At 41.3% G+C, this 26,190-nt stretch overlaps 1 protein-coding gene across 5 annotated transcripts; it reads left to right on the top strand.

Moving 5' to 3' along the window:
- Positions 1-529: 529 nt before the first annotated feature.
- Positions 530-24,927, top strand: ICE2 (interactor of little elongation complex ELL subunit 2). 5 transcript variants are annotated; one of them, XM_059482511.1, is made up of 15 exons: positions 530-578; positions 1,454-1,558; positions 4,639-4,906; positions 5,921-6,040; positions 7,312-7,446; positions 7,808-7,924; positions 8,986-9,145; positions 10,631-10,815; positions 11,290-12,244; positions 14,167-14,345; positions 15,773-15,902; positions 21,308-21,392; positions 21,484-21,534; positions 22,556-22,811; positions 23,464-24,927. In XM_059482511.1, the coding sequence occupies exons 1-15, from the start codon at positions 550-552 to the stop codon at positions 23,653-23,655; spliced, it is 2,967 nt and encodes a 988-aa protein (XP_059338494.1). In that variant the 5' UTR covers positions 530-549; the 3' UTR covers positions 23,656-24,927. The 5 variants fall into 5 exon arrangements, with proteins under 5 accessions (XP_059338494.1, XP_059338495.1, XP_059338496.1 ...); XM_059482512.1 differs by lacking the exon at positions 530-578 and adding an exon at positions 780-944; XM_059482513.1 differs by lacking the exons at positions 530-578; positions 1,454-1,558 and adding exons at positions 4,272-4,334; positions 4,433-4,512.
- Positions 24,928-26,190: the final 1,263 nt, after the last annotated feature.

A 26,190-nucleotide genomic window follows, 5' to 3' on the forward strand; every position in this document is an offset into this window, starting at 1 on the left:
CACCCAGACTTACGGGCTGTGAGAATACCCGAATTCCACATTTTACCACACTGGGAAGCCTGCCCATCAGTTAAAAAAGATTTCGCGGCTCTGCTCACAAGAAATGAGCCAGGAAAACGGAACGCCTGAGAGGAGGGAAGCTGCCGAACGCAGCCTCCTCCAGGGCGCCCCAGCCCTCACGCGCCTCCAACGGCGCAGTGACAAGCGGCTCCCCTCCCACCTCTGCACACCCGGAGCGGGAGGAGCCACCCGGGGCACCCACCCTCTACCCAGGGCCCCACCTCTGAAAGAGCCGGGGAGGGGCGGGATGCGCCGCCCGACACATCCACCTCCTGCCTAGGCTCCGCCTGCGATCACGGAGCAAATCTCTAACATAATTCGGCTGCGCGCCACCATTCGCCCCGCCCGCCACAAAATGGCGGCCACACTCTGAGGCGCTGCTCGAGCCCGTTTCCCTATTGGCTAACTCAGACCACCTGACGCATGCGCCGGGCGCTGATTGGCCAGTGTCCTGAGGCGCGAAGTTGCCGCCCTGAAGGCTTAGCCAAGATGGCGGCCGCGGGGCCGCCGCTGACATGGTGAGCGCGTCTCCCTCTCCTTGAGCGGCCTGGCCGGGCGTGCCTGAGGCGTAGGCGACGGACGCAGCTCCGCGCTGCCCCGCCGGCAGCGGAACGCACTGCGGCCCGGGGGGAGCGGGGCGGGCTCGGTTCCCGCCCCGCCGGACGCCGCCCCGAGGGGGCGGGCGCCATTTCCCGTCGCTCCCGCGGTGGGAGCGGGCTGAGCCCGGCCGGGCTCCCCCTCAGGGCTTGCGAGGCCCCGTAAATCCCGGCGGGGATTCGGGGCGGGGACCTTGGTGGTGTTTCTAATACGAAAAGCTCTGCAAATACGTAATTCGGCTTTTTAACCCCAGAGAGGCGAGATTTGTTGGAATTTTAGTTTGTGAGGTAAAACGTGAATAAAGTCTTTGGTCGTACCTTACAGAGTAGTTAGGGAGGTTGGGATTGTATAAACCCCGTTGTTTTGAACGACTCCATTCGAAAACATAAAAAGGCAATATAGAATATCATACCAGCGTAGAAGACAAGAATAAATCTTTTCTGAAAAGCTAAAACTGGTGTATTTTTCTCAAAAGTTCCAGCGATTTCAACCCAGAGTTTGTTTTTGATTCATGAACCTGTGAAAGCGTGAAATTCTCATCAGAATTTCACCATATCTAGAATTGATTGTATTAATGAAGTTATTTCGTACTGTGCAGAATATATATTTTACTATCAAAAAATATAAGGCATTAGTATAAATGTAACTTCCATAAAAAGAAAATCTGGAACCTCTTTGTAGGTGGCATCTCTTTTTTTCATATTAAATAATTCTTGGTTTTGTTTCTCAGGAGCAGAGGTGGCCTTTAATTTTTGTTGTTTTGCTATATATTTATTTTTAAATTTTCTTTTATTAGGGATATTGCACCAAAGAATGGCCAAGAAGTATTTTTCTCCCATGAACTTTATGAGAAACATTCCTTGTCCATGAGCCTCTCTGAACTCTGGCATTTATCACACAGGTATATTATTTTATCATTTTCTGCTCTTTGTTACCATGCCATGGATACATGCCCATGCTGTTTTGGGGAAAGCTGCATGTTGTTTGGCACACAAGGGTTTGTCACTGCTGTTGGCCTGTGCTTTGTGCATTGTGAACATTCAGAAAGCAGGAGGAGTCCAGCTTGAGTGCTTTGCTCTGGGAAATGAAGCTGTGTGAACACAGGTGGTACAAGTAGTGTTGTTTTTGCACTTTCAGTGTAAGTTTTCTGTGCTGTCTAGGTGGCCTGGAAAGGCCCAGGGATGGCCTTGAAGAGCCCGGTGCTTCAAAGGACGAGGAGAGACTTCTGATCTTGTCTCGGTCTTGGTGTTTATTAATTGTTTATCTAAAAGATTTTCTTTCAGCCCGACAGAGGTCTGCACAGCAAGTCAGCCATGGGCACACTGCGAGCCCCCGGGCGGTCACTTATCTTTATACCCGAAGTTACGTGTACAATATTTATCATTTTTCTCCAGTACCTTCTACCCTTATTAACCGGTGCACTTCTAGTAATAACCAATCCCAAAGTGCCACCACCACCACAGAAGATGGAGGCCAAGAAGAAGAAGAACAGGACACGCCCCAATTCCTCCATCTTACTTCTTTAGACCCCCCTGTACCAAAATCCTAAACCCTGTGTTTTACACTTTAACTAACTCATCCCTTCACCATTCACCCAGTGAAATCCTCCCATCCTCATACAGGTGTCGTCTCCTGTGTAGGATCAAAGTCCAGCCACCAGACACTTCTGGCAACATTCCAGGATTCCCGAGCCCCCCAAGGGTGGTCTCGGCCACTCTGCACCTCCATCCTGAGGTGCTGAGATCCCACATTTCAGTGTCATTTTCATATTTGCTTAGGTTGAGGAAGCAGAATAACATTGATTTCACATAGTGAGAAGTGTGGCTCCTGCTGCTGCATCTCAGCATTTGGAGAAGACTGTATTTTTGGTTTCAGAGCTTTCAGAGCTGATAAGGGAGGTGAATGTGCCTGGTGCATGAACCTTCACTGGGAGGAATGTGGGTGGGAAACCATGAAAAGTGGGGAAATAGTTTGTTCAAGAGGGGAATTACTGTGTTTTTATGAACTGACAGTTTGAGGGGGCTGCCTGTTATATCCCATGGCTTCACCCCAAATCTTTAGCTGGAGAAGCTGTTCTGGTTCATACCTATTGGAGCAACTTCCCTTGAACTGGCAAGAAGCAAGCACAGCCTCACAGCTTGTTACTGGTACTGCTGTGGGATTCTTCCTTAGAGGAGTTTCTGGGCTGGACACTCAGGAGTGGGAATTGTGGCCAGCTGTGTGTGGTTTGGGTGGGTTTACAGCCAGAAGAAGCCAGAGAGGTTGCACCTGGTAAAAATCAGAAAGGGATGGAGCTGAGTTGTGTCACCAGAGTCAAGAGGAAGAGAAATTACACCTGTTGAAGCAAGTGTGGAAGCAAAAGCTGGAGGAAATTTGCTAATTTTGGGTAGTTTCTCATAAATATTTACAAAAGTGGATTTTCTCTTGGTGCAGAAGCAGCGAAAGTGGGTTGCTGATAAAATGAAGGGGAAAAATTTAAGCTGTCAGCTCAAATAGAGTATAATGCTGTAAATATGGTCAGAAAAGCTCTGTCAGATTATTTTGGTTTGCACCCCAATGAAGACTGTGACAGCAGTGCATGGGGAAATGATCTTGATGTGCTGCCATTTCATTGGGTACTGAATACAGCCAATTTAACTGCTAGAATTTCTTGATGTTCTTACACTGGCATATCTGAGTCAGCATCTTGTTGCTGCTCCAGCTTAATTAAATTTGCCAGTTTGTGCCACAAGGATGGACACATTCTGGTATTTAGAGAGACAGCTGTGGAGTGTTATTAAGAGCTGTGGATGTGATACTGCTGGGTTTGAATGACACTGGAGATGTTTTCTACTGCTGAAATAGTATCTTAAAATATGCTTTTTCCAAGATCAGCAGTTAATGTTCATTTTCTTAGCCTTAAATATTTTCCTCTCTTAAGTACAATTATCTTAAATAGCTCAGGGCTAGGCTGGTTGGCCTTTGTTTACTGGAGCTGCTTTAAGAACAAGCTTTATGTTACTTCTTTATTGTTGTTAAAACAGCCATGCCCCTTGCCCTACCCTACTGTTATTTTTGGTGACTGATTCCAGCATTGTTTAGAGTAGAAAATTAAATGCTTGATTTGTGTACTCTGGAAGAATTTCTTCATTGAAATCTGGAATTTCTATTGTTACAATGAAATAATTTTGATTTCCTTCTTCTGCAATGAGGGAAAGGCTTCTTGTAGTTAAATCTTTCTCCTTTACTGTCAGAACTGACTGACAAGTGTGACCTTTAATTCAGTTTCTGAACAGTGGCCACCAGTGAGTGATGAAATGTGGAGATTCTTTATCCTTTCATTAATAGTGTGTGTTTCCAGAACAAATATTGTGTTTCATTATTTAGCTTGTTAACACCATTTTGCTTTTTTTTTTTTTTTTTTTTTTAAGAAAATTGTAGGGGGATAGAATATAAGCAAATAAAGGTAGTGTAGAAATAATCTTACCCCTAAGGAGTTGCAGCTGGGCCAATTATCAAAGATTATTTGATAGTAATAATCAGGCCTGCCTTTAACAGGCCACAGCTGAACCAATGAGAAGAAGATGCTATAAAAGAGTGGGGTGGCTGCTTGAGAGGGGAACTGGAGTCAGCTGGCTCCTTTGTGAAGGGGAAAGAGTCAGGGCTCTGAGGAGCTGCCCACGAGAAACACCAAGAAGGTTTGGAACTTTTGTGGTAAGGAGACAACAGTATGGAACCCTGCAATGAGATGATAACAGAAACCCCCACCTTTTTTGTTTATTTGTTTTTAAACCAGTTGCAGAGCTGCTGCTGGCACTGAGGGTGAGTCTGATTGTACAGGTGAAGTTTTAGAGTAAGAGCAGTCCCCTGGCACAGGTAGGAATTGGCATGGCCGGGTCTCTCACAGCAGCTCAGGCTTGCCCAGCTGCCTTTGTTGTTTCTGACTGATATTAGTATTTGTGTGAAAGCTGTAAATTGGTTTATTTATCACTTTTCTTTCAGAAAGGCAAAGAAAAATGCAGAGGCATTGGCAAGCTCTTCAGAAAACAGACAGGCTGGTGGCCTGCAGGCTGCAGAGTCACTTGAGGGGGAGGCTAAAGGCCCAGCTGATGAGCATCCTCTCCCAGAGCCCAGACTCCCCTATCCATTCACCTCTTGTTTGACTGAAAAGGAGCAGAAGACATACTTGTACCTGATGACTAAGTTCTCAGACAAAAGAAACCATTTCCAAGTTAATGAAGCAAGTCAAAGGGAATTTTTCACATATATGGTAAGATATGAACATATGACCATCACAAGGGGAGTCCTACAATTTTTTTTCTTACAAAGAATACAAGAAAGGGGAAAAACTTGTTTTGAGTTCAATTTGTCATAAAATTCATGGTATTATGAAAGCTAATAAAGGTTTGAAGTACTTAGGATAAACTTTTTAATAGATATTGCAAATGTATTTGATAATTTCATTGACATTGGGGTTTTGGGGCTTTTTTGTTTCGTTGGGGTTTTTTTTAAGTGAGGATAAGTGTAGATCTTAGACAACTGACCAAACACCCTCCAGTCCCCAAAAAACCCCTTTTTTTGCTGAGGAGGAAGTTCAAAGTTGTCCTTGCTGTGATTTTAGCGTTTCATAGTGACTGTAGCAGCCTTAGTTAGTGTTAGGCTGTGGGTACCCTTTGCTGTGATCTCTGTGAGCCGTGCTCATGGGCAGGGTGAGCTCTGCGTGCTGCCCTGCCCTGCTGAGCTCAGCCATGTGTGTGAATGGGCCACCTTTGTGTTGGCTGGGAGCATCATTTTAGTTGAATCCTGTAAAATGTAATTAATCAGCAAATTGTTTTGAGCCATTGCATTTGCTTTCCCATGCTTCCTTATTGATGCTGCTTTATTTAATGCTGTAACAGTGGAAATATTGTTTCCAGGCACATCAGTATCTACTGTGTTGTTGTTTCTTACAATTTCTCATGAAATCAGAACTCTTTGTGACTTTGTGGTGTAAACTTCAGCAACCATGTCTTATAACCTCTCTATTTATAAATGTCTCTATCAAAGGAAACTTGCTGTTTGTGGGGATGGTGTGTTGCTGGTTTGGGATTTTTTGAAAGGAAACGGGCCTTGCAAAAAATTTTTTTACTGAAGTGAAACTGAACACTTGTCAGATTGAGTAGCAAGTGGAATTTTTCCTTCCCTCATATCATTACCTGTACTGTCTCTCTGGAAATTTTGTTGCTTACATGTCTAGTATAGAGGCTTCTGTTTTGTCTTAAAAATAATTTTTTCCTTCCCCTAGCAAATGAAAGAAGTAGTAAGCAATGAAATTGCAGAATTTATGAAATTTGCCCAGAATGCTGCAAAGAGCTGTGCCCAGGATTATGATGCCATCTCTGAGGATGCCCTACGTTATACTGAGGTAATTACCAATGCCATGCTTCATTCCAGCCCTTCTTAAAAACCACCTTGGGATCATGGTGAGGATGGGTAGCAGTGCTCATGGTGGTGGGGCTGCCTGCCCTGCTGGTTTCTGTTGGGATGAGATGGGGAAGTGGCCATTGTCCCACTCTGCACAGGGGGCTGGGGCTGGGCTTCATTGGAACCCAAAGATGTCCTAGAAGGAATCACTGCAAACATTTCTTCATCAAATAAATCAATTGCTTCTTTCTATTCAGGAAAAGAGAAGCTGCATTCTAAGTGTGCATTTCCATTAAGAAGTGGCTCCTGGATACAGTTATACACTGCTGGGCAGAATGTGGAGCTTACCTCCACAGCAATGCTTAGTGGCATGTTATAAAGTGACTGTAATTGCAAGTTACTGAGGCTTTAATCATAACCCTCTGCTAGTTCATGCTGTGTTAAATATCCACTTTGATGATTCTAAGATCAAACATGAATGCAACTTCATGCATCATTCTTGGGTTTTTAGCATGTTTTTTGAAAAAAGTTCATTAAACCTTCCCATTACTGGCTTAACACAGAGTTTGGGCACATGTGAAGGCAAAGACTTTGCTTTCTTTTTCTTTGCGCCCTGAATATTGGGATTGGCTTTGCAATTTTGTATCTTGTCATCTGGCCACAAAATGTGTCTCCAGACTTCAAGTCCTATTTATTGTTGGTAACCTGACTTAAAAATGAAGTAGAGGCCTATGTTTTGTTTTAACCAACTTGCAGAAAGCACTTTTTCTAGTAACTAAATAAAATCTAAATATCCTAAATACTTAATTCAGGTTTTGTAAAAATTTTGTAGAGTTGACAGGACAGTGAGTTTCAGCACAAATGGAATCATCCTGTGCCTTTACTTTTGTGAGTTTTGCCTAGGCTTAGTGTAAGCTGGGTGGTAACACAAAAAAATATTCCTTCCTCTAAAAACCAAGGTAAATAACTAAAAAGAAAACTACCTATTTAGCACATTTCAGGCTGTACTAAACTGCAGGTTTTTAATTACTGGCCTGAGTTGTGTGCTTACATTGTCAGCCTTGCTTACAAAGGGCTGAGGAGAATCTGGAATACATTGTAGTTCTTGTAGCAGTGATTGTGAGAGTATTATAGATCTGAATTGGTACCTGTAAGTTTTTAAATGCACCTTGAAATTACAGAAAACACTTCTCAAAATTAAAAAATCCTCCCAAAATCCCCCATTCTTATGAAAGATACAAATGCATACATTATTATTCTTTTTTGTGTTAGGAATTGCTGCGTGCATGTATTGGACATGTGCAGAAGTATCCAGAGGTTTACACTCTGCAGGAGATCATGAGTCTCATGGGAGGAAAGTTTCACACACAGCTGACCCTTAGGCTGGAAAAAAATCTTCTTGCAATGGTAATGCCTTATGTACTCAGATTGGGTTTGTGGGGGTTTTTCAGTAAGTACAATTACATCACAGTTGTGTTAAGCAAGGATTAGGGGTTTTTGCAACTATTACCCAGTTTTTGAGTTAGGGGTTATACTTTATAATTTAAATCATTAGTTGAAACTTTAATGAAATTATTTTGGTAGTAAGCCTGTAACCCTTTTCACCGGATGTTTGCCATAAAAAGATTACATTAATAGTGTGTTTTCTCTTATGTAATTTTATACTGGACCTGTGTAAGTTTCTAATATTTTTCTTCATCAGAAATGCAGTGTTGGGTGAGCATGATTGCTGTGAAAACTGTTTTTTGATGCTGCTTGATTTCCCCAGGGTACAGCAAGACGTGCTAAAACAGATTTCCCTTCCATGCCTGTTCAGCTGCCCACAGACTATGGCACTGTTACATCTATGATAACCCCAGAAAAAAAGGCTCATGTGATGCATAATGTAAGTAACCCTTTTGTTGTTATTTTTAAGGCATCTTTTGTACACAAGTGCAATCTGATCTTTTTATGTGTTGAACAGTTTTTAGACTGCATTGGACCATTAAATAGCTGGTATTTCTGTTGGTGTTCTTCTACTGGGAAAATCAGGGAATTTTCTTGCTGTAGAACTGAGGGGTTTGACTGTTTATTCCACATAACTTTTCCTCAGCTATTTTAAGGAGTTTCTTCACATATTAAAAACCAAGCTTTCACCAGCAGCACTGTAATTTCAGAGACACTTGCTGAAAAAAGGAGCAGAGGTGATGCAGGAGAATGGTATAAGCCTCCAAGCTGTTAAACAGAGCCCTTCTGATGGTGGCTGAGGTGGCAGCAAAAAGAACATAAGAACATAGCTGGGTTTTCTTGCTTCTCTCATGTCCTCATGCTCCTGGGCTCCCATTATCTTCATAGTCCTTGATTGTTCTTCTGCCTCATGAGCATTCCCAGCCTCCTTCCTTCATGGAAATATGCACTTGTAAAATTTAACAATTTTATTATTTCAGTTCTGAATTTGTGTTCTTGAAGAGTTTACATTTGTTTTAAGGTTCTTTCCATCTAACTGGTATTGAAACAGCCGTGCAGTTTTAACCATACTTCAGTATTAGATGTCTTTATTGTGCTGTTGGTTAACTCCTAAGAAGCTCTGTAGTGTATATTTGGGAGTTAATCTGGTTTGGGGGATTTTTTTTACTTCAGCATGTTCCTGTATTTCATGATTATCTAAATTCCTGTACAACCTAGTAATTCAAATGTATTGAAATTAACTGAAAATACAAGTTAAAAAGATGTATTTTTTTATGCTGCAAAGTGAATGCACTAGATTGAGCTAAAAACCTTCAGGGAAATTGTTTTTTCTTTCATTTCCTTTGAAGCCTAGCACTGTGGTAGTCTTTGGAATTTTTGGGGGGCAGGGGTTGTATATATCCATTTTTTGTTGAGTTTGGAGTTTGTCTTGTAAATTTAAATTTATGTGTATTTCTTAAAAGAAGAACTTTGGAAGAAATAACTTCTTTCTCTCTTTAGGACATTAGTACAGATTCAAATGCAGAAAAACTTGCTTTGAAATATTGTCCCCAAGTTGTTTTAAGTAATCAATCATTATTTACTCTACTGAATAACCATGGACTGAACTACAAGGAGCAGTGGGAAATTCCAGTTTGTGTTAAAATGATCACTGTTGCAGGTATGGGATGTTTCTGTTATTAAAACTATGGGAAGGGTTATCCAGAGAAGCTGGAAAGCTGATCCAGGGTCACTGGATGTTGTTTCCTGTACCTTTTCCATCTTGTTGCTGGGAATAGGAGCAACCTCTATGGTTAGTAAATGTTGAATTGGGACATTCAGCTCTTTTCCACCTGGGGGAAAAAGCCAAAAAAAAAAAAACCAGTTAGAACCAGTTTTGCTTTTCAAAACTCTAAGTTGTTGTTCTTGGAAATAAAACAACTGCATGAACCTGTTAAAATTATCGAGTGAACTGATTTCAGTAAAATAAAAAACCAGAGAAATTCTGAAATTTTATGAAAAAGTAAAGAGCAAACCTTTTCTGGAATTAAAAGGATCTAATTACATCACAGAACAGTAAATAAGGAATGATTGTCCATGGAGATAATTTTTTCAATTGCAGCAGAAAATGTTTTAATAAGCTGATGAACTCACATGACTGCTTTGCTTTACTTGTCAAGATTACTTCAGTAATCTGAATATAAATTTCCCCCCTTACACTTTTTTTTAACACAGTATGGTTCATTCAAGTATTTATAATGTTTGTTCTGTTGGAATGTCCTTCTGTGCTTCTAGCACAAGTTTCTATAGCAGACTTACAGACAGTAAATAAGGTATCAAATACCTGCAACATTTACAAATTTTCATTTTCCCATGTAAATTAAATGATTTTATCAGGAAAGATAAAGCCTGACTTCTTTTGTAGCAGCATTACAGTTTTAAAACCTAATTTTTGGATCCAGAATTAACACCTGAAGGGCATTCAGATGGTGATAGGAATACATAGAGGTTCTTGAAGGGCTTCCCTGTGCCTTCCTTTTCCACTTCCCCCTGCAAGCAACCCCTTGCTTTAATTTCCTTTTGTTTACAAACCAGGAGACTCTGGGGACTGTGTTCACCATGTGCCTTGGCTTTCTCTGCTGGGATAGGCAGGGCATTGCTTTTATTTTTGGGGGATTCAGATGTAAAAGTGTGTTTAGGTCAAACAAAGGAGTGGGGCAGCAAAGCCTGGACAGAGTTTACTGATTAGAGGAGAAATAAACTGCAGCTATCTCTGGCAGTGAGACTTAAAAGAAGAATTGACTTTCAAACAAGGAAGAAGAAAAGATCTTTTTGGAAAGCAGAATACATTTGATGAGATGATGCTGTATAGGAAATGATGAATCCTCAGTTCTTATTTTATAAATTCTCTACTTAGAACTGCATTTGAAATATGTTCAGCTGTTAATGTGGTGAGTATTGCTGCTGCAGGATCACAATAATTCACACCATATCTGGACATACTTTTATCTTCTGTTGTTAATGAATGAAAGGATCATTTTTCATTTATTCTGGTGTTATGTGCAGTGGATTTGACTGTAATTGGAAGTTGAAAGATTTATTATTTAAATTATAGCACAGTCTTTCTTCCTTTCATTTGATATGTACTCTTTTCATTCTGGGGAAGGTAGCAAACCAGCTAAAGTGGTTTATGTTGATCCACCTCTGCTGAGAAAAGAAATGACAGTACGAGAGAGGAATCAAATGTTCCATGAAATTCCAATGGATTTCCTAGCAACTAAAACATCTTATGTTCCAATTTCTGATGTGTCAATGGACAAACCAGCTGAGGACAGCCTGCTTCACTGGGATGTATGTAGATTCACATATTCTTAAAAATAAGCAAAACCAAAACCCTGTTAGAATTCCTGAGTTGCTTTTCCTGTGATAAAGGGAAATTAAGGTTTCTGTTGGTGGTTTTTCTGTTGTTGAGTTACAGACCCTGTGTAGTTCCTGTAAGTGCTTCCACATGGGCGTCTCAGCCTTAAATATTTACTTCATTAAAATTTACTTCATTTCTTTTGATCAGTTTGCTTCAGTGGAAGAAGTTTTGTGAACTTGTACTCTTTAGAAAGGCCTTTAAACTTGGGTCCCTTAAATAGGACCCAAGATATTCAGTGGTAAACAAGATCAATTGTTTTTCAATTGTTGATCCTCTTTCCTGACAGTGAAATATGGATGGTAGAACATTTTTTTGTGTTTTCAGTTCAGCAATGTCTCGTTTCTTGTTTTGTTTAATTGTTTTGGCATGTTTTAATTTTATGACTTTCTCATCCCTGTGGTAAGGTGTGTCCTGACACCTACCAGTGCAGGACAGTTCCTCCTCCAGATGACTCGGGGATGGACTTCGATGATGATCTTACAGAGCTTGAAACTTTTGGAGCAACAACCAAGCTCTCAAGAAGTTGTAAAATGGAAACTGCTTTTCCTACAGCTAGTAACACTGCTAAAACTCTGTCTCATGGCCTAAAAGTGGGGGGGAAGAATTCATCTGCCATAAGCAGAGGAGGTGAAGAGGAGAAAACCACCCTTTCTGAGCAAGAGCATTCGGCACGTGCCAGCGTGCAGCTTCCATCTTTGGATGGCATTCCAGGCTGCAGCCCTCAAGAGCATTCTCCTTGTAAAAGCTCTCAGTCAGTGGAGGTAGGGCTGGGCAAAGCACAGCATGTCATGGCCAAGGAAGTATTGGACAATGAAACAAAATTAAATCCTCTGCCTGTTGCAGTGAGTTCTGAGCAAGAGCCTGATGGTGCACAGAAAAGAGAGCCTTACACCTCTTTCTGCAGCAGCGACACGGATGAGGAGCGCCTGGTGATTGATGCAGAGTGTGAAACCACTGCTCCCTGCAGGCCAGCTGTGCCACCAGCTGCTTCCTCTGCCTCAGCAGAGACTGCCAGATCTCCTTGCCCTGCCCAGAGTCCTTCAGCAAGCGGCACTGACTGCTCACATACCACACATCAGGGCAGAAGAGCCTCCAAGAAACCTCCAAGGAAGTTATGCAAAGAATTGGATCCTGTCGGGCAAATTTTGAAAATGCAAACTGAACTCCTCAAGTCCCCTTCCCCCAAAGCTCCTGAGCTAGTGGTGAGCTGGGATAGTTCTGATGCTGTGCCAGCCCAGCTGCCCCAGTCTCCAAAGGCACTGGTGACCTCCAGCACCGAGGCTGTGCCAGCCCCAGCCTCCAGTGCCACCAGCTCCTCTAGAAATACCTGGACGTGGCTTTTTGAGGGAGTGCCAAAGAGTAAGTGTGCTCATTGTGCAAGGAGGAGAATTGAACCCAGTGTGTCAGTAGAGCATCTCTTACATCTATTTAGAGATGTGCCTCAAGTTAACAGTACCTTTTCTGTGTGGGAATTAGTCTTGCACGCAGGGAGTGCTGGGAGCTGTTTGTCCACAGAGGTGAATGTGAAATACTGTTTTACTGTAGAGAAATAAGTTGTTATGCACAAGGTTTTTAAGAAGAGAAATCATTTGGTAGTGGAACAAGTTCTTTTTGCATAGAAATTCGAATATTTGAGTAGCCTAGTCTGCAAAAGGAGTTTCTTGTCAATCAAAAGTAGAATTATTTAAATTTTGTAGAATAAAAATCAAATTATGCAATTAAAAATGGGGGGAAATTAAATTTGTAGGTCTTAAGTTTTAAGCTTCCTGGTTCAGTTGCTGTTGCTTAACTCCCAGCACTCTGTCCCAGAAGGCAAATGAGGATTCACTACAATCCACCTCCCAAGTTTTCAGGCCATTAGCTGGGTATGGAATCCCTGCTGCCCCTGGACCTTAGCCCAGAATTACAAGTTGTGAAGATCCTGGGGACCATGGCCCTGGAGGTTTTCCTCACATGCCCAAGTTGCATCTGAACTCTGAGCAGCTGAAGTTAGGAACACTTCATTGTGTTGGGTAACTATGCAGGAAAGCAGATGGGTTGTGTCAGGACAGATGCTCTCCTCAGATAGTTAATTCCAACAAATCCATGCTTATTTGTGGGAAAATGTTTGGTGTTTTCTGAGGTGGTGTGCATGTGATCATGCAGGAATTAATTACTTAATCTATGGGTTAACACAATTAATTCTGTTCTAGTTGAAACTGTTATCACTTCCTGTTGCATTAACTGAATAATCACTAAGACCATGTCTCCTCCCTCAGTTTGAAAGGCTGAGGCACAATGTTTTATTTCTCTCTGTTAAAAAGATGGAGTATAGAATTCAGATTTTATAATAATATTTTTACCAATATTGCCAACATGCTGAAAAGTGACTGTAGGACTAGAAAGCCTAATTCTACAATTGGAAAGTTCTGTAACAAGCTGAGAAACCTCTTTGCATGTCTATTTTGCACAAAGCCAGAATTGAGTTATATATTTTACTAACAGAAAATTACTTCCAGTTCCTTGGGTAATATCTCCCACAGTGTGCATGCACATAAACTCTAAATGTAATGTTAAAATGTGTTTGTTATAGCACTACAGCAATCCCTATTTGTAGGTATAGTTTGGAGACATATTTCCACATATCTGCAGGACAAAAAGAGAGAATTGGATGCATTTGCAGCAAAGCAATCTGGAGTTTCTGTGTTTATTTGAAACATTTTGTTGAAATGTTTCTAAAGGTTGAAGGGATGTTTGTTCATGTCCTCAAAGCTGCACTGGGAGATGCAGTAGAACCTTTTGGATGTTCTGGTGTCCACATTGAACTCCATGTGGTGGGAGACTTGTGCTGCCATCCAGACCTGAGACCTGAGTTACTTCAGTGCCTGGTGAATGGATGGCAGCTCTCAGGGGCCACTCATTGCAAATAAATTTTTACTTTCCTTTGTGCTGAGCGAGTGTGGCTTAAAAAGCAGCTTTTGAACTATTCTGTACCAGAATGGAGTCTCACATTTGGAGTTCTCTTTGTTGGTGTGAGAAATTGAATGATGTGGGACTATTTAGAAATAGATTCTTTAAGAGAAAATGTTTCCCAAATGTAATTATTTTAATTTTTTTTAATATTTGAATTTTTTGTGCCTAACAAAGTAGTTTCCACCCCTTAATCATAGGAAACAGAACAGATCCTAGAGTAAAAAAAAAAAAGACTGAACAAAAAACTCTACTGCAAGGGAACAAAGCTAATCAGCCTCATTGTAAAAATGTCCCAGCTTGACAGTTTCTGCTTTATTCCTTTTCTCTAGCAAAGCTGCCCAGTGAACTCCAGCTGCTTGAGGAAGACCCCTCAGAGTATGAGGCACCTGAGGAAGGCAATGTTGTGTACAAGCTGCTCAGTTTGGATGATCTGCTGCTGCTCGTGCGCTGCAGCGTGCAGAAAGTCAACTCCCTGACACAATACCAGAAAAAGAAAAAAGCCCAAAAGGTAAGGGGTTTGTTTTCAGCTGGTTTTGGTTTGTTTTTTTAAACAGCTGTGCTCAACTCTGAAATGTTGGCATTTCTGGGATTCCCAGTCCTTGATAGCATTTATGCTTTCACTGAGACTTTGCAGTGTGTCCTCTGTAAGTAAATATTTGTTAGAGCAGGACAGGGAAGAATAACTTGTGATTTCTTTAAAGCTACTTGATTAGGAGATAAGGAAGTGATTCTCCATTTTTTTACTACAGTAATATGCCTGGGTAATGATACTTATGTAAAAAAAAAAAAAGTAATTTTGGACTATTCGTAAAAGTTAATGGAGTAATTAGGGTTTGGCCCAAGGCTTTGAGAATGTTCATGACCATAAATTCTTTCAAGCAGGACTCAGCCTTGCTATTGTGCCTAGTTAAGCAGGGAAATAGGAGATAAAATGAGCAACAGAGAACCCAAAAAGAAATTCTGTTTGTTCTGCTTGAAAATACTGTGGCATTTCTTAGCAAATAGTTTTTCATGAAATTAAATGGTTTGAATGCAACTGTAATCAAAATACTCCTTGCAGCATCAAGAGGAGGAAACTGTATTCTATAATTCTCAGTAATTTGTAATTTTTTTAAGAGTCCTGTGAATCCTTCAGAAAACTTGTTGTGTATGTCCCTCCTGAGAATCCCAGAATTACAGCAGGCAGGTGTTTTGTGAGGTGTTTGTGCTATGTTGAAATGGAAATCATCATTGTAACACTGATTACTTGCCAAGAGTCTGTGCTTAGCATCTTGCTTTGAAGAAATCCCATCTTTGTGCTATTGATCCACTGCTTATAAATGCCTGGAATAACTGCTTCATTTTTCAGAAACCAATCACTTGGTTTTGTTTATTTTTTTCAAATTTCTGCTTAAATTTAGGCTGGGGGTTGTCAGTGAGGACTGGCAGTGCTCCTTAGGGTTAATTCACTAGTTAGGGTTGCATCTGATTTCAAATGAGACTCCAAGCATTAGGTTCTGATTTCAAGTGAGATTCTGACAGGAGTGAGAAATAGCAGAATTCTGCTAATAATGGGCTAATTAGAAATGTTGTGTGTTTTTTCTTAAATTGCTGCAGAGGGCAGTAGAGCACAGAAGTGTAAACTTGAAATTAATTTAGTCACATGGAACAATTACTAAGTGTCAGAATTTTATTATTTGTAAAAGCTTGCCCAGGCCTTTTTTTTCTTTTTCTTCCCTTCTGTTGATTTCACCTTTCTCTGTATAAAGTCTCTGTACTCCAAAGTTTGTACTGTGGATTTCACAAATTGTGAACCTTCAAACAAAATCTCTGAAATGGCTTTGTTACTTCAGCTATGGTAGAGGACTGTGGTTATTAGAAACTACAAAATGTACTAAATTGTGGAATATTTTTGGACAGTGAGTGCTAATTTCTCTCTTATCTTCTCTTTTCCAGCCAACTCCCATATTCCTGTTGCCAAAACTGGAGTACCAAGCCTACTATGGTGTGGAAGCTCTTACAGAAAGTGAAGTGTGCCAGCTGTGGACACAGAGCATGCTGCATTCTAAATGCTTATTTTATGTTGGTAAGTTCATGTCTTGAGGTTTTGCTTAAGCCACATGCATGTGTGAGTATTTGTAGAATAACAGGAGAGATAAATATTTATAAAAGGTGTATTCCATATATCCTGTCTTATTTTGACTTTCTATTTTTGTTTGTTTTTTTTTTTACGTCTGTCTTCAGTAAGTTTTTTGTCTAAAATTTCTGTTGGGTGCTGGATGAGGAAATTGCAGCTTTGGTTTTAGATAAATAGTATCAATGTCCTGTAGAAAATGCTGTTTTCATGTTTGTACAATGACACTTTAAAAAGTCTGGGAAGTTTTTATGTCTGTTGAGATATATGTTGTGTATATTATGAGAAATTAAAATAATAGGTATAAGGAGTGTGACCAGATTATTTTAACAACCATTTTAATATATGGAGAGCTTTCTGATACCAATTATCTTGTAATTAATATGACTTTTTTAAAAGGAAAATTTGCAAGAAGTGGTTAGTCGGTACTTAGAACATGCTTGGCACATGCTGCTGAGTGAGGGCAGCCCTGTTTGTACAGTGAGGGGGTGTTGTGCAGTGGGATTGCCTTGCTTTTCTTGTAGAAACAAATCTGGGCTTTTGGGTTGTTATGGCAGCACTTGTGGCCTGTGGTTGCCTAACCTTTCCACTTGTGCACTGCATGACACTTCTGCTGTTGTTGGCTCACATCAGAATGCTATTTTAGAAATGCTAACTTCTGTTTTCCAGTTTCTAGGCAAGCTCCCATAGAATTATTGGGACTAAGTGAAATCTAATGCATTTGCCAATTGTATCCTGGTCTATTGGAAAAAAAAAGCTCCCAATATTACCAGTTGGATTGTGCCTGGGCCAGTCTGACCCTCGCTGCTGGGCCAAAGGCAGCAACTGCAGTGTATCACCCCAGAGATACCTTGGCTTGCTGGTGGTTGCAGCTGGGCACTGAACAAGTCCAGGCCTGTTGGAACCCCGTTTACCTCAGGAGGAATAGCTTCAGGCGATGGTGAAGAGAAAAAGGAGAGGATTCTGCTGGAGGGTTTAATGTCCAGAGGTTTATTCCATGGTTACAGAGGTCTGAACGTGAGGACCTGCTCCAACAGAACCCCGACCGCATGGTCTGATGACCTTTTTAAGCTCAGGGACAGGGGGAGGGGAGGTACAGGTGAGCCACCAACCAGGTGAGAGGGGCAGGGTCTCAGGGGAAGATGACACCCAGACAGGCCAATGACCCCTGGGCCTGAGGGGCATCCTTTGAACTTGACCAACCACACGACGCCTTGCTGGAATGCTAAGTCTGAGTGACAGGACTCACTCAGCATGGGGGTAAGGGGGAAGGGATAGACATATAGGGACACCTGGGAAAGTGACCTGGAAGGCCAAAATGGGACATTACAGCACACCACAACACTGGTCTGTTCTCTTTATTCAATGAAAATTATATTTCTGATTTTAAACTTTAAAAGCAGTATTTGATGTGGTTTTTCCATTCCATTAAAAAGAAATCATTACTAATTATGTACAGGGTTCCCTGTTTGGAACTGTATGTTAATGTACAGCAGAGGCCTTGCTTCTCTAGCAAGCAGAGCACTGTCTGGGTGCATGACACACCCTGGGGATGTGTCCAGCACACTGAGCTGCACTGCACTTGGGCTTCCTGCAGGAAGTGTTATCAAAGTTTTTATTAACATTTCTGGAGTGGCAAGCAGTGTGAGCAAGCAGTGACCTGTGGAGGGAGGGCTGGTGTTTGTAAAGGAGTGAGTGTCTATCTAATCTCCAAATACAGGAAATTGGAGGTATGGCTTGCACAGGACTTTGCAGACAGCTCATCCAGCCACCACCTCTTTTTATGGAGGTTCTTGGGAATGCAGGAGACAGCAGGGTGGGTGTGCAGGTGCTGTTGCAGCCAGAGCCCTCCCCTTCCAGCACAGCTTTCCTCTGTCTCCTGGAGGTCCCTGCTGGCTGTGGAGCTGGCAGTGCCCTGGGCTGGCCTCCAGCACATCTCTGTTGCCATGCTTGGGATAAAGTCAGCAGTGCTTCTCACTTCCAGGGATGTTCCAGTGGTGTTGGTTTGTCAGCTCCTGGAGCCACACTGCAGAAGCAAGGCCTGGGGCACACAGGAGTTCTCCTTCTGTGGGCTCTGAGGGTTCTCTGGGTTGTCTCTGTCCTGCTCAGTAAATGGGTGCTCCTGGCCTGTGGGGCAGATTGTTGGTACTGCCATGTAGTTTCTTACAGAGTAGGTAAAAAAAAAAATATGTGGAAGTAAATATCCATTCTATGAAAGAGCATCTCCCACAGTTTTTAATAGGCAGCTGTTATCATATTCTACATGGGGAGTTTTCTGCCCTTGGTATATTGCAAGGTAGTTGTGAAATTCTGCCTTTCAGTTTGTATTCTTAAGGGAGCTGTGGCAAATGCAGTGTTGCACTCAGATTTACTCAGAGGGCTCTTTGCAGCAGAGAGCTTTGTCCTGAAACTGCAGGGACAGTTCTGAGGGTGATGATATCCTGGTGGTATGGGCAACTTAAAATGGGCTGAATCTCTCATTCTCTGTCACTAATCTGATACCTGATAGTGAGACTGCTGCAGTGATCTGCTCAGTGTAAGGAGAAAGGCAGAGAGCTTCTGAAATCATGCTGTAATTTGAATTATTTTAAGTGAAAAGCTGTGTTCTATAATAAAAGAATTTTTAAATTGAACATTTTGTAAAGACAAAGTTACTGCTCTTTTTGAATTTGCCTCACAGTATGAGTGTGGAAGTATGGAGCAACATGGTTTGAAAACTATCATGTTACTAACACAGTACCTACAGCTTGCATTCTTGATCAGACAGTTAAGCCTTTAACTTTTGGATTTGAAGCATGTAGCAGACTTCAGTGTTAAACTGCATGGGTGTTTTTGGCTCTTGAAAAAGCTTAATTTTCTGTCTCAACCATCTCTTGTATTGCCAAGTAAGTGTGGAGGAAAAGTTCTTTGGACCTTGGTCTGTGCCCCATAACTGTCCAGCAGTGTTGTGTGGGACAGAGGGAGGATCTCAGCTCTGCTGTGACTCAGGGTTGAGATGTGGGATCTCAGCACCTCAGGATGGAGGTGCAGAGAGGCCGAGACCACCCTTGGGGGGCTCGGGAGTCCTGGAATGTTGCCAGAAGTGTCTGGTGGCAGGACTTTGATCCTACACAGGAGACAACACCTGTATGAGGATGGGAGGATTCCACTGGGTGAATGGTGAAGGGATGAGTTAATTAGAGTGTGAAACACAGGGTTTAGGATTTTGGTACAGGGGGGTCTAAAGAAGTAAGATGGAGGAATTGGGGCGTGTCCTGTTCTTCTTCTTCTTCTTCTTGGCCTCCATCTTCTGTGGTGGTGGTGGCACTTTGGGATTGGTTATTACTAGAAGTGCACCGGTTAATAAGAGTAGAAGGTATTGGGGAGAAATGATAAATATTGTACACGTAACTTAGGGTATAAAGATAAGTGACCGCCCGGGGGCTCGCAGTGTGCCCATGGCTGACTTGCTGTGCAGACCTCTGTCGGGCTGAAAGAAAATCTTTTAGATAAACAATTAATAAACACCAAGACCGAGACAAGATCAGAAGTCTCTTCTCGTCCTTTGAAGCGTCGGCTCTCCAAGGCCATCCCTGGGCCTTTCCAGGCCACCTAGACAGCACAGAAAACCTTACATTGAGACAGAAATCAGATGTGTGACCATGGCCTCCAGCAGCAGCTGCAGGGGGGAAATGAAGCTGAGGTGGTTTGTTTGGGATGTTCTCAAAAAGCAGAGATACCATCATCAAACAAAGAGCACTGCCTTCCTCCTGCTAGCAAAGCACCTGGCTTGGTTGTCAAGTCCCCTTGCTGCTCAGATAGGAAATGCTATATCTGCAAAGGCAGTAATCTCTGTGACGAGCTTCCCAAATAAGGCACTGGTACTTGTCTAAGCAGTAAATAAACTTGTGATAAGCTTTGCTGATTAATAGGAGCATTTTACCCTGAGCATTACTCACTTATTTGCATTGAGTGCCAAAGCAAAACTTTCTGCAAGAACAGTTTACTTTCACATGAATGGAATAATATTGGCCTTTAAAATTAACATTATTTGAAGAATGGGTAGGAAAAAAAATACTTAGTCTTGGATAACTTAATACATGTCAAGTATTTTCAATCAGTCACTTCTCCAATATAAGATACAGTTATATAAACTAGGTGGAAGTAGTTCATAGATATTTTGTAATTACTATTTTTTCTCAGTTATGTTATGAGTGTGTTTAGAAGTAGAGAAGTCTGATTTGAGGAGAGGCTGGTGAGGAATATAGAACTCAAACAGATTTTTTTAAAATTATATTTTTAATAATGACTTCAAGCCTCTTTTTGTAGTCAGCAATGTAAAATGCAAAATTTTGCTGCTTAGTCTTGCACAAAATACTGATATCAAGAGAAGTAACAAATGTACAACATTTAAAAGAAATGGGTTGTCCTGGTGCATCTTTTTTAATTTGTTGAAGTGAGAATTATTGCTTAGTCTTCTTACACAGCACATAAACTTAGTGATGGCTAGCTTGGAATGTGAAATGCTTTGATTTAGCAGTTTTATCTGTGCAATTGAAGCATTTACACTTCCTAAGAGAGCAGATTTGTAGCAAGGCAGTAAATTCCAGAGTAGGCTGTACTTTATTATGCTGCCTTTTCCTCATCCTCCTTCTGGGAGCTGAAATAGAATAGATTTCTGGGAAAACCTCAGCATGGAAAGAACCAGAAGGCAAAGTAGAGTAGACAAATCCATGTCCAAGCTATATTGGTGATTCTTATTGCTCATCAAGTGAAATGTGGACTAAACTGTCCTTGGCAGCCTTTATTTTAAAAATGTAATGAGGAGAGCTTTGAATTGTTGCTTCTCACTGTGTCAAAGACAAAGTTGTTAAAGACAGCTTGCCATGATCAAGGCCTGACTTGCAAATTGTAATTCCTCACGTAAGGAAGGGGGGAAAAATCAAGAGACAAAGCATCCCTAGAAAGTCATGCAGTGGATCAGAATAGAAAAGCCAGCATGTTAAATGCAAAAGTAAATTAATTGCTAAAGATAAGCTTTTGGCATCTGTCCAGGGAGGAACCAAGGGGTGAAATGAACTTGAGAAAGTGCAAGTAAGTGATGAGATCAAGGCTGTGTATCCCACACAGCACCCAGGGTGTAAGGTTTGCTGGAGTCAGGCATCTCTTGGTTTGCAAAGACAGTCAGGGTACAGATGCCTGTGCTTAAAGCAGCTGCACTTTTTACTCTCTGTAATGGTGCAGCATTGATAAGTACTTTGCACTGTTCAATGCCAAAAGAGCAAAGTTTTTTTTATCCTTCTAGAAAGGTCTGCAAATTATGCTCTTATATTTGTTTGGTTTTGTTTTTAGTGTATTAATTGAATTCCTTTTTTCAGGACATATTGATGCTTTTACATCAAAGCTTATTATGCTAGAAAAGATTTCTTCAGCAGCTTTAAGAGAAAAACTTGGACTGATTAAGTGAGTGTTTTTATTAACTTTTTTAAGCAATGAATTTCAAATCCTAACAAGCCTTGCAAGTTACTACTTTTGCCATTTTTTTCTTTCACAGACCTGCCAATTCGTTAAATATACTTCATCATGTTTTGAAGAAGGTGTCCAAGTAAGTTCTCAGTTTTTGTTCATTGTGTTTGTTTGCCACATTGCCCAGCTCACCCTGTTTCTTCTGTAGAATGTTTGTCTACTCCCATTTTTATTTCTTCATATACATAAAGAAATCTATATTTTACAGGTTCTATTAGGTCTATCATAGCATAGTGCAGTACTGTGTAAAATGTGCTTGGTACTACAAGGTTGGCATAAATTATGCAAAAGAATAAGAACTTGAGGTTTGTGAACCAGTTTTTCCAGAGAGCAAAGTGGACTCTTAGGAGCTGAGTAAACAGTTCCCAGGAGTGAGGTGTAATGTTCTGTACATGGCTGACACATGGAGTTTGGGTTTTGGCAGTCTCTCTGCTTGATCTGTAGAAATAACCCTGTGTTCATTTCTGCTCACCTTGACTTACAGCAGCTTTTCTCTGTACATCACTGCAGCCTTTCTCCTGCTTCTTTCCATTGCTGCTTCAAGGCTTGCAGCCTGCAAGTGTCTTGATTTTGTTGGTGAAGCCTTTTCATTCAAATTAGAGGGCTTTTCCTGCTCTTTATCTTTTCTGTAGGTTCATGATTTTTGACTTAAGATTTTTGGTATGGGCAGTTGGTTGAACCTCATCTTCCTGATTAAACCTGTTTAATCCTGTGGGTTTGAAAGCTCATCTGTTCTGTGTGTCTGTGTCCACATGGGCATTGTTCTTTGTGAGGTGCTGCTTAAGGAATTACAGTTTGCTAACATGGATGGTTTTCAGTGTATGCTTACATGTTTAGATGAATATGATGACAGTCTGTACATGGTTGATAAATTAGTACATGATTAATACATTTTAAACCCATTAATTGGTAGGTATTGATAAATACAGTTTAATTAATGCTTCCTTGTGCACAGTCTTTTTTATAAAACATCTAAAGGGACTAAACATTTAAAGATGTTCTGCTTTTGCATTAAGACCATGTTAATTATTCTGATCAAATAAAAAAGCTCCAAAAAGCATTTAAATAATGTTTTTCATTTGGAACTTTTCTCATTCTAGTTTGGAGGAGGGCTCTTATTTATTGACTCACGCTGCAGGAGATTCCTCAGTTGCAATTTACAAGAGTTCTCTTGACAAGAGCACGAGATCATCCTACAACTTGCACAAAGCTCACTGTGATCTGCCTGCTGTCCCTGCCACTCTGTCAGTGCCATGGGTTCCCCTGGATCCCAGCCTCCCTTTGCCCTACCACATCATTCATGGGAGAGTTCCCTGCACCTTCCCACCTGCACCCTGGCAAGGGTGGAAACAGAAGGTCAGTGTCTCACTTGATGGAAAAGCACATCAGCAGTTTAGGAATAGCCTATTTCAGTCCCTTGGGGTACAGCTGATAGAGTTTGTCTGTCATCTTTGGGGGTCAGAAATTTTTTGGGAATCCATCCAGCTTTGTAATTTGTGTTGGTGAATAAGTGATTTCTGTCACGCTTTAGAAATTTCCCAAAGATCCTGCTCTCCCCTCTATTATCTTTGAGATAGTTTGACCCTTTAAAAGTAATAACATTTTCAAGCATTATTTTTCTTCAGCAGACACTCATTTGTGTAGAAGCCACGTGGTAGCTGTGCCCAGCTTTGTGCATTGTGAGTTGGTTTTAGCCACAGCCTGACTTCATATGAGGGCAAAATTGTTGTGCATCCATTCCTAATTACCTTGTGCACTTTGCTTTCTGCCAGAAGGAAATCCAGGAAAGAGGCAGGACTGGTCACTCCTCACTGCTGCCTGTGAGCAGCTGTGCCCCTGCAGATGTGCCCTGTGGCTCTGTTTGAAACTACATGAATTAGAAGGCAGTTGTCTGAATGTAGTTGTGTGTGTTTGTGCTCAGTGCAGATTGAAGATGATTAATTCTGGTAATTCCAATTTAGTTTTCTGAGTTGTTTTTTTTCCCAATTCTCTCTCCTTGTGTGTGTAGATGGCTGGGGTGAAAGGACAGCTGGACACACCCCACGAGGGAAGGCCAGGAGCTATGGGAGCCAAGGGCAAGCCAGCCAAGCCTGCTAGAAATGAAGGTGTGGCTCCAAAGAAGCTGAGGCAGAATTTCTGCAAGCAAACAAAAGTGAAGAACAAGTGGAAAACTAAATTCAACAAAATGCAACCAAAGTAGGAATAAGCCTGGAGAAGAACAAGAGGACACAAAAAAATCTGAGGTTTCTTGCAGCTTCAGAGGAGCCAGAGCAAGCTGGCAGGGGAAGTGGCTCCAATGGCTGGAGCATTCTGTAAACCTTTAACCCTTTGGTACCTCTGGGGACATGTTTCAAGTGAAAATCTCAAAATCTCAAAAAAAAAAAGAGGTAAAAAAGGATGTGGCTGCAGGCACTTGGCTGGTTATGGGGAACAGTATCTTCTGTTGGTCTGGTGACTTTTCTATAAAAGCTGCATCTTGAGTGAAGCAGTGGCTGACAACCTCTAATAGCACATAACCAGAAAAAGAGCTTTTCAACTTTCCCAGTTCTTCCAGATTCACTACAGATTTTAAAGATATATTTTACTTATTTAATTATTTAGCTTTTTTGACCCATGGTGTCTACTGGCTTTAAATAAGTTCAAAAAATGCATTTTCATTTTAGAATGGTATAACAAATGAAGGACAAAATCTGTGTGTATTTGAATAGTAAGGGCCATAAATTTGCATTGGAAAACTTAAAAGTGCAGCTAAACAAGTAAAATGATAACAGGAGAGCTGCACTGTTGCATGTTTAAACTGCTGTCACAAAAAGTAGAGGTCTTAAAGGTGTTCTTCCAAGTCTTTTGTTTGGAATGAGGAAGTTACCAAGTACACACATCTGATCAAGCATTCTTCTGCTCACTGGGACTTGATAAGACATGTTTTAATGTCATGAGGGTAAAAATAAAAAAAAAATTGTTTACTGGAGTATAGCTGCTAAAAAATCCTGAAGGTAGGGATTTTTTGAAATCAGGCTGCAATAATGAATATATATTAAAAACTTCTTTGTGAAATACAAAGCATTTTCTGATGGCTTTTTTCCAACTGTTAGATGTATTTATTCAGTTATTCAGTTTATTCCTTTTTTTGGACCACTGCTTGTTTTATCTCCAGTATTAAGGTATTGATAAGCTGAACTTGTGTTTGCAATTTACAAATAGTTCTGATTCAAAATCCTAAATGCCTTTAGAGCCTCCTCATAATAGGAATACTTTAGCTGTGAGTCATTTTTCCCAGATAACTGACTCTGTCTGGGGGATTCAAGGAACTTTTCAGTTTGTTTATATATAAAATTTTTTGCCAGACTTGTTTGGAATTTGCTTTCCCAATGCAGTTTCATGAGGAAGAAATGTGTGGTCTGTTTGTTCATCTGTCTCTGTGCCTTTTACCTTACACTGGTGCATGACTAATTAAAGTGTACTAATTGTAGAACTGCAGTGGTGTGACTGTGGTCACAGGGGTTTTCAGGATGAGAGAGAGAGATGAGAATGTTGATTCCATGATGAGAAGGCTTGATTTATTATTTTATGATATATATGCTGTATTATAACTATACTTTAAGGAATAGAAGGAAAGTTCTCAGAAGGCTGCCCAAGGTAAGAATAGAGTGAATAACAAAGGAGCTCTCTCCGACTCTGTCCCAGAGAGAGCTCAGTCCTTGATTGGCCATTAATTGTACACATCCAACATGGGCCAATCAAAAATTCACCTATTGCATTCCACAGCAGCAGAAACCATTGTTTACATTCTTTTCTGGGGCCTCAGCTTCCCAGAAGGGAAAATCCTAAAGGAAGGATTTTTATGAAAAGATGTCTGCGACACAGTGGAGCAGCCTGTGCTGCTGCTTGGCTTTGTTGCATTTTGGGTGCAGGGTTTCATCTCTGCAGAGGCTCCTGCAGTTCTTGTTGGCCTGGTCATGAAGGCTGTCCAAGTGTCTCTGTAGAGTGGCTCATCTGTCCCCTCTTCTGCCTCTTTGGTGTCATCTGCAAACTCCAGCAGAATTGATTTGGTCACATTATCCAGCTTGACACAGAATACTGAGTAGTGCCAGCCCCTGAGGAGCTCTGTCCATGACCAGCTCACCTGGTTCAGCCTTGAGCAGCAAACACCAGAAATGGAGGAAGGTCTCTGAGCAGAGCTTTCCCTGCTGTGACATCTCTGGTGGGTGTCTGGTTCTCCCCATTCACTGGTGTTCATCAGGACATGAAATTGGTGGCTTTGTGTCACCTTCAGACAGTTTGAGCTTAGTTTTGGAGGACTGGAGATGTTGTGACCTGGCATTTGAGGTGATTGGTTGACCTGCAAAACCATGGAACTTTAGCAGTTCTTTATGTTAGTGTGAGTGGGTTATTGGCTGTGGATCTGACTTTTCTTTATTTCTGTAGTAATGAGAGTCTTTAGATGCCATTTGCACTATGCACTGATAAACTGCTCCCATTCTCAGATGTGACTGACTAAATCTCTTCACCTTTTCTGTCTGACTGCAAACACTTTCAGAATACAATAGAAGCTGTCTATGTAAGATATATTAGGAAAGATTTGCTGCATTTTTTCTTCTTCTAATGTAGCCTAGCAGGTGGAAGCACAGAGAGCTGGGAGCAAGTGACAGTCATCCATTCTGGTGCTGGAAGGTGGGAGATGGCAGCAGCAAGGGACTCTGCCCACCTCCATGCTGTGAGTTCAGTAACAGTTCTT

This window comes from Ammospiza nelsoni, chromosome 14 (assembly GCF_027579445.1).
Source record: "Ammospiza nelsoni isolate bAmmNel1 chromosome 14, bAmmNel1.pri, whole genome shotgun sequence".
Classification (NCBI taxonomy): Eukaryota; Metazoa; Chordata; class Aves; order Passeriformes; family Passerellidae; genus Ammospiza; species Ammospiza nelsoni.